This window comes from Hakea prostrata, chromosome 3, assembly GCF_041222555.1.
Source record: "Hakea prostrata isolate BN-2017 chromosome 3, UWA_Hpros_2, whole genome shotgun sequence".
In the NCBI taxonomy this organism is placed as follows: Eukaryota; Viridiplantae; Streptophyta; class Magnoliopsida; order Proteales; family Proteaceae; genus Hakea; species Hakea prostrata.
In genome coordinates this window covers 19,524,378-19,530,458 of record NC_142602.1, presented here as the reverse complement: position 1 = coordinate 19,530,458, position 6,081 = coordinate 19,524,378, and the positions used below count along the sequence as shown (strand labels likewise).

At 38.7% G+C, this 6,081-nt stretch overlaps 1 protein-coding gene across 1 annotated transcript; it reads right to left on the bottom strand.

The window, feature by feature from the left end:
• Positions 1–1,827: 1,827 nt before the first annotated feature.
• LOC149021421 (Amino acid dehydrogenase family protein) lies at positions 1,828–5,828 on the bottom strand. The gene is made up of 5 exons (XM_089149656.1): positions 5,328–5,828; positions 3,565–3,884; positions 2,677–2,909; positions 2,414–2,585; positions 1,828–2,206 (listed from the first exon to the last, which is right to left on the bottom strand). Exons 1-5 carry the CDS (start codon positions 5,539–5,541, stop codon positions 2,036–2,038), a joined length of 1,110 nt encoding a protein of 369 aa, XP_089005782.1. The 5' UTR covers positions 5,542–5,828; the 3' UTR covers positions 1,828–2,035.
• Between the last annotated feature and the right edge of the window lie 253 nt (positions 5,829–6,081).

The following is a 6,081-nucleotide window of genomic DNA, read 5'->3' as shown; positions in this document are numbered from 1 at the left end:
AAGATGGACCCGCATCGATCACCATCATTTTTTGATCCCTCAAGCTTTAAAAGCCCAAAACTACACAAGTGCTCAACAGTGTTCTCTTTATCAGCTTTTTTATGTGGTATTTGGTGTGATTCAGTTTGCGTCAGCTCTCAAGCCTGGTACCCTGGTGGCCCTGGTCTTCCACATGCAGCCAAGAATAAATTCTAAAATATTGTGATTGAATCTGATTGTTGTGAGATGAAGGACATCATCAATAAAAATCTTTTGGCAGTTAAGTTAGATCCTATTATTTTTTGACATCTCTCACTTGTGTTCTCTGATTCTTGCTTGATTCTGCTGTGGAGTCCTTGGCAAAGGTAGGTCAGTTGACTGAGCTCCTAACTGGTTGGCAGCATACGATTCCATGGCTCAAACATCTTTGTAGGTGTGAAACCAATGTTTGAAACAGCTCCTTAATGCAATGATCATTTTTTCTATCACCCAAAAAAAAAACACCAAAAAAGGAAACCAAACTTCATATGCTCCCAGTTTCTATAAGTTAACTAAAAATTGACATTATATAAAAATAAAAATTTGACATAAACTGTTTAATTTACTCCCAGCGAGATTTTTCCTTTGGATTCTCTGTCAGCCAAATGCATTTTAGAGAAGGCGTGGATAATATATGATCCTTCAGGTGTAAATTGTTCCTGGTTCTGTCACTTCTACTTTTCATCTCTGCAAATTGGAAACACGTTTGATGTCCATATATTTTCTGAAACCTAAATTCCAGGTTGCTATGATATTCTCTAAATTTTTTCCACCAAGAAAAAGAAAAAGAATACCCTCTAAATTATACAAGATTAAGGTGCTTTAATAGTTCAGGCACTAAACAACTATACTGTCGATATGGAGCCATAAAGGTTGTAAGTTTTGCATTTTTGATGAAATCAGGAAATACAGGTTCTGTGTAAGCATGCAATGATCTACAGAAAATTTATAAACTGGGAATTTGCTAAGATGAATGCCTAATGGTTTATCTCCAAACTCTGCAATCAAATATGTTAGATCTACTTTTACCCCAAAACCTAAAGGTTAAGAGATCTCCATTGGCGTACCTTCTGAAAGTAGACAGTAAATGGATGAGGCAAGGAAGAGCAGAGAATTGTATTTGACAACTCCAAGAAATTCACAACCAAATCCAAGTCACTTTTTTCTTCCAAAAAAAACCTGCAGGTTTTCTATTTTTCCTACTACTGCAATATAATTTACTGGTGAAACATTGCATAGAATTGAGCTTATCAATGCCAGTCAACTATTCAGAGAGCAGATTGTCAAAAATAACATTATTTCAATTCATCACAAGGAGAAGTTTCTGAATATCATGTTAATACAAGGTTTCTGCAGAGGCAAATGCCATAAGTGGAGCTTAGTCCAGTGTTTTTTCCCTTGTAATTTCTGCTTGGGAATGCCTAGACATTTATACTGTACACCCCCTGTGTCTTTCTCATATATTCTCGAGTATTATGAACACCATCTCCAAATTTACATTGAACCACAGACGAAAGCTAGCTGAGCAAACTTTACCACAGAGGAAAGCTAACTGTGCAAACTTTCTTTTGGACTGAAATATCATAATTTCTTTGGCTACCACTATTAGAGATAAGAGGCAGTTTTTTTGTGTTATTCCAGCCCAGTTATGGTGGCCATGTGCATTTTCTCTTATAGATGCAAGAAAATATGCAAGTTCCATCCGTCCAATAGGTCATGCTAGAACAACTCAACCCTGATGTTTTATGTCTTCCGTTTATTAAAATTGACCGTTATCATCATTTTGATCTATATGTCGATAGCCTGCAGTTCAGCAATTTATATTTTTTGTAAAACCCCAACATCACAAACACTCCTGTTCAAAGGAAAAAGAAATACCTATTTTGGAAAAGATTTACATTGGATGTTCAACGGAGATAGTACAGTTACAATTGTAGTGATGGGATGGGTGAAACCTACCTGAACTGAAAATTTTCTCAGGCAACTCCAGAAACACATATAGGCATTTAATAAGAGGCTAACCAAACATGTACAAGCGTTTGGCAGAATCAAGAGTGTTGGCCAGTAGCATTGCAATTGTCATGGGTCCCACTCCTCCAGGCACAGGCGTAATAGCAGATGCCACCTTCACTGCTTCATCATAGCAAACATCCCCTACAAGCCGGTAACCATGTTCACTATTGGGATCCTGCCATTGTTCATAGCTACAGGAATGTTATATCTGATGCCACATATATGCAGGTATGCATTCAACTAGCTTACAGAAGCAATAATTGAAAAGCAAGATACGTGTTGGAACTGTTAGAGAGAAAGACACATCATAGTGCATTGAGGCTGCTGAGAATATGACCTTCAAATGCAAGCAATAGAAAATCCTTGGGGAAGGAGTCTTTACCTCAACTGGGTTTGTGCCCACATCAATAACAACTGCTCCAGGTTTTAGCCAACTGCCTCGGACTAGGTTGGCCACTCCGACAGCAGAGATCACAATGTCGGCTTCCCGAGTAATCACTTCAGGATTTTTTGTGAAAGCATGTAAAACAGTAACTGTTGCATGGTGCCTCTGGTTGATAGGGTGGGGGTGGGGAGGAGTTTATGCCTGTTGAAAATGACAAAATCCTAGGAAAATTTATTATTAAGAAAATATTATTACTGCGCAGTAGCAAAGAAACAGGCAATCCAACAATATTACTCCTCCCGATCACTGCTGCTTTCTTCCCCATGATTTCCACGCCAGACCTCACCAACAACTCAATACAACCTTTAGGAGTGCAGGGAATGAACAAAGGTACCCTTCCCCTCATGGCAAGATTCCCAGCATTCAGGGGATGGAAACCATCCACATCTTTTTGTAGGCTCACTGCATTCAAAATTTTCTCCTCGTCCATATGCTGATTCCAGGACCACATATTAGCCATCCATAACCAGACAAAGGATTGCAGAGCCAAAATGTCTGCATAGCCAACCTCAACCAACAAGTGCCTAAACATCTCACTCCAGAGGTCAGGATCCACCATTCTTGGTGGATACAAGCGAGAAAGATTCTTCTTCCAGGCAAAACCTTGATTCAGATAATCCTAAGCATCTGGACCATCTGGTTCCTTCTAAAAGTGAAGAAAAAATATTCAAAGGTCCAAAAAAACAGATTGTTATATGACCAAACCACCTGCCAAAGATATAACAGCCCTACTTTTATTGCTGCTATTACAGGAATGTGTAGGCACTAGGTCAGGTTGCAGACATCGACCAGAAGCATTCCGAAGGATCAAAAATAAAAAATAAAACAAGGGGGCAAACTCGGTGTGAAGGCTTCTGCAGAAGCAGAGTCGTGGGAGGGGGCAATATTCCTACACAGACTTCTAGCATAAGCATGCCAAAGGATCGAAAATAAAATTGCCATAAAATCCATAATTAATAAAGAAAAGCTCAAAGTGGTTTAATTCACCCCAATCAAAGAACCATATTCTTTACTTACAACCTATAGGAAATTTTGAAAGAAAAAGTAGAGCCCAACAAGATAGATATACCATGGTTTCAGAAAGTTACTTGAGGTAGAGGAAGTTGCACAAGAACTCCATGAACTGATGGATTGTCATTAAAATTTTGCACAGCAGTGAGAACTTCATCTTCCCCACAGTTATCAGAAAGTTCTTCTAAAAGGGACATCATCCCAGCTTCCTCACAAGCTTTTACTTTGTTACGAACGTAAGTCTGAGAATCCCTTCTTTGACCAACCAAGACAACAGCCAACCCAGGAACCTTTCCAATGGAGTTCTTCATTCTTCTCACTTCATCAGCTATTCCTGATATTATCTTATTTGAAATTGACTTCCCATCAATCACTGCAGCAATCTGATCATGGCCTTCTGCACCATATACCAAATAGATTATTGAAGCAATTATCCAATAAATAGTTTGACTTGAATATAGATCTTTACAAGCCCTTTTATTTGAGAACCCAAAGAATATGCTTATTATGCAGCAGCTCCACTCTAGTCCTGGTAACTCTCTCCTATGTAGCCAATTTTGTGCCTTCAACTGAGGTGCTCAGACCGAAACTGTTAAGCACTTGATCTTGATTCTTGTACATTACAAGCACCAACAGTGTGGCCCAATCTATAACCTACCCTATGCTTGGGTTTGGGCGAATTTAGTGTTCATAGATTAAATTGAGAAAATTAGGCACATAACATCACCATCCTCTAATCAGACAAGAAGTTAAGAAAATTTCCTAGATAAAAGCAAGAAGAGAATGCGCATAGCAGTCTAGTAAAAAGTGTCGGGTTTGGGTATGTCTTGTCTTTAACAGCACTATATAATTAGAATTTGTCTGTAATTGTAACTGAAATGGGTATTTTGTGAATTACTAATACGTGCATATAATTGTAATTGTATGGGGATTAGGGTTTTGGGCTTCCCCTATAAATAGCCTTTGGGGGATAATTTAGGAAACAAGGCAAGAAAAGAGTAGCACTTTGTAAGGTGTGAGAGTGGTGAGGTTTCTACGAAATCTCTTTTTCTCTCAGGTGGATGTCCAATCTCCAGCAAAATCCTTGTGGTTTTAAGTGTATTTTGCTTGTGGTCGTCCATCCATCCCAACAAAAAGTTTCTCAACTCTTGTCAGAACTTGTAATGTAGGTAATACAGAATACATCTATCAACATTATCGTCAAATGATAAATCAAGACATTTTCTGACTCATGACTGCATTGTTCGCCAATTAATTCAGAATTCCACACTAATTATATTGGGCGTGATAAGGATGATTTTTCATCCTTTCGTTAGTTTTCGCTAATTTGAATTATTTTCTCCACTCATTTGAATTCTTTCCATTCATCCTTCCTAGTTCCTCCCATTCAAATTCTTTCCATACCATCTCATCCTTCCATTTCATCAGTATCCTAATTTGGCTTGATTGGTTTCTCTCATGAAACCTTTCCATCTTTTATATTTCTATACAAACATTTCCATATGTTGTATTTCTATGTTTTAAATCTTTCTTTTATTGTTCAAAGTTACCTAACAGACCCATATGCTGCCTATATATTTGAGTTTTCACATATGAAATCATTCAACCATTTTTCCTATTGAGGTTTCATCTTAATAGATTATTGCACAGAATGCAGCAGCAGAAAGCCAGTCACACAGTAGTATACCTTGTAAACTGAATAAGACAAATTCTAAGCAGGCAGAACAAGTATCACCGTAATTTGAATTGGTTCTTTTTCTTAAACTTTGGACCATTTAAGGCTTAAACTCCCTGTACCCTCAGAAATAAATAAAACAACCCAGATTTGTCAAACATTTACCAGGATGATATGCAAAGAGAGGTTTATCGCCGTTCCGCCGGATTGGAAGATGGTGGTTTGTCGACTCAGATGGATTTGAAGTCCAAATGTCAGGGAGGTCCAGGTCGAGTAGGGAAGGAGCTTCGATGACTCGGAAAGCCCTTGGTTTTGATGCTGATGATGAAGAGAAGGGCTTGTTTCTTAACAGTTGCCTCGCCAACATGACTTGCATCATTGTTTTGATTCTTCAACTTTTCTTCCTCGTCAATTACTTGCTTCCTCTTGAACTTGCGCACGGCCGCCCTGCAATGGGATTGGTTGTCATCACATCGGCTCAATCTCAAGATCTTCAACTCAACCAGCCAATTCAGCAACGTAGGAATATCATGACCGGAGAAAACCAGGGAAGGGTGCGGACCAGAGCCGTAGTTCATCAAAATCAGAGGACCAGAAGTTTTGTCCGAATCCGGATCCGCAGGAAACCCTACAAGTTTGGAATCTTCGGATCCACAAGAATCCTTTGAAAACCAATCATATACAATCTACTCCATCCGACCCCGGGTCATGTCACTCATATGAGGTTTCATGATTGGAAATTGGAATTTCTTGGATATCCTTGAATGCTTGAACTTAGACATCAACCCTCAGGGTTGGCTCAATTGTCAAAAGAACCATTAGAAGTTTTAACTCGAATCCCCTCAAGGTTAAGGGTGAAGTTTCGCTCATATTAATAATAGTTCTTCTCTAAAGATGTGTCAAAGATGCGTGTGGTATA